This window comes from Penaeus monodon, chromosome 22, assembly GCF_015228065.2.
Source record: "Penaeus monodon isolate SGIC_2016 chromosome 22, NSTDA_Pmon_1, whole genome shotgun sequence".
NCBI classification, from domain to species: Eukaryota; Metazoa; Arthropoda; class Malacostraca; order Decapoda; family Penaeidae; genus Penaeus; species Penaeus monodon.
In genome coordinates, this window is record NC_051407.1 from 6,656,822 (window position 1) to 6,658,251 (window position 1,430).

At 36.9% G+C, this 1,430-nt stretch overlaps 1 protein-coding gene across 1 annotated transcript in view; it reads left to right on the top strand.

The window, feature by feature from the left end:
• The window catches only part of LOC119587215, a 1,117-nt gene extending 878 nt beyond the window's left edge, over positions 1 to 239 (top strand). The window contains exon 3 of the mRNA XM_037935976.1: positions 231 to 239. Within this exon, the coding sequence (XP_037791904.1) occupies positions 231 to 239 (9 nt within the window). The remainder of the gene's footprint in view (positions 1 to 230) is intronic.
• Positions 240 to 1,430: the final 1,191 nt, after the last annotated feature.

Genomic DNA, 1,430 nt, shown 5'->3' on the forward strand with positions numbered 1-1,430 from the left:
TATCGGAGGCGGTTTCGGAGGTGGATCCGGGGGTGGCACTGGGGGTGGGAGCTACCTTCCTCCTGCTCTTCCCACTCTTTATAGAAGTCCATAGGAGACGGGCAAAAATACGTTTATAACTCTGGTATTTAAAAATGATTTTTTTTTTTGCGTAATGTTACGTATTTTATATAATAAACATGTACACACATCAAAGCAAGATTCATGATTGTCCTTGTAATTACCCGTAGGAACAGTAAAAGAAACAAAGAATAAAAGAGGAGGAGAAAAAAAAAAAATCTCTGTCCATATCCATTTTATAGAACGAATGTCTTCAGGTACCTTTTCCAAATCTTTTGAGGGCTGTAAAAGGATCATCACTATCTTTTCTTAACGTATTCATTATCCTGATAATAGCATGGATTGATGCCTCTGGTAGAGTCATGTGAAAACTCATACATTCTAAACCTAACAAGAACAAGACAAATCATGCATTTTGGAAAAGTTTCAAAGTATTAGGCAAACCAGCGCTCAAGCAACCACACCCAACAAAAGGTAAAGAAACACCGTCATTCACAGTGATCGAATAAGGAAATAGATCACAATAGCCACATGCGTAGTATATACAACATTTAATTCGTACGTACCAAACGTGTTGATGTTGCAACTTGTCATACCTTGGAAAATTAAAATCATCAATCGAAAAAGGAATAGTCAAAGCAGTAAACACAGTAATAACGGAAATGATAATGGTGATCAGTATGTCGGACTTTCGTGACTATTCTTATGTAAAGACAAACGTAATACCATGACAGTATCGTTTGTATTCGCATCCACTTGCTCATATATATCTGAAGTGCAGACGCTTCCCGAATAAAAATATCTGTGTAATAAAAAATCCAAATAGCAGTGTAATATGCTGTAGCCATAAAAAAATCTCATGTAACTTGCTAGTGGGAATCTAGCAAGACATGTCATCATATTGAACCGGTGCACAGTGCTTTTAGTCTTTCTGAACAGTGATCATGTCCATACTCCAGGCGATGGAGACATTACATGATAGTACGGTGCTAACTATACCGACCTGGGAAGACCTTGCACCTCGAAATAAAAAAAGTGAGCAATCATGTATGGTCGACTTTCTTTAAAATAGTGACTTGCGTTTTTACATCTAAAGGTATATAAGGAGTTTTTCATTTTTAGTACTTTTAACATATGATATGAACCAGTTTAAAAACATCACCTGACAAGCGCGTAAATCAACCAGCTCTCCGGCCAAGCATGACTACTTCTTGTCATGAATCTATTTACGTAAGTTCATCTTTCAGGAAAAAACGAGATCAGTGTGAATTTTGGGCCGGAAATTGTTTTTACCATGATATCAACTGTTTAAGGTATGTGGACAAGGAAAAACGATATGTGATAGAGTAACTTTTTATGGTTGTGAGGGT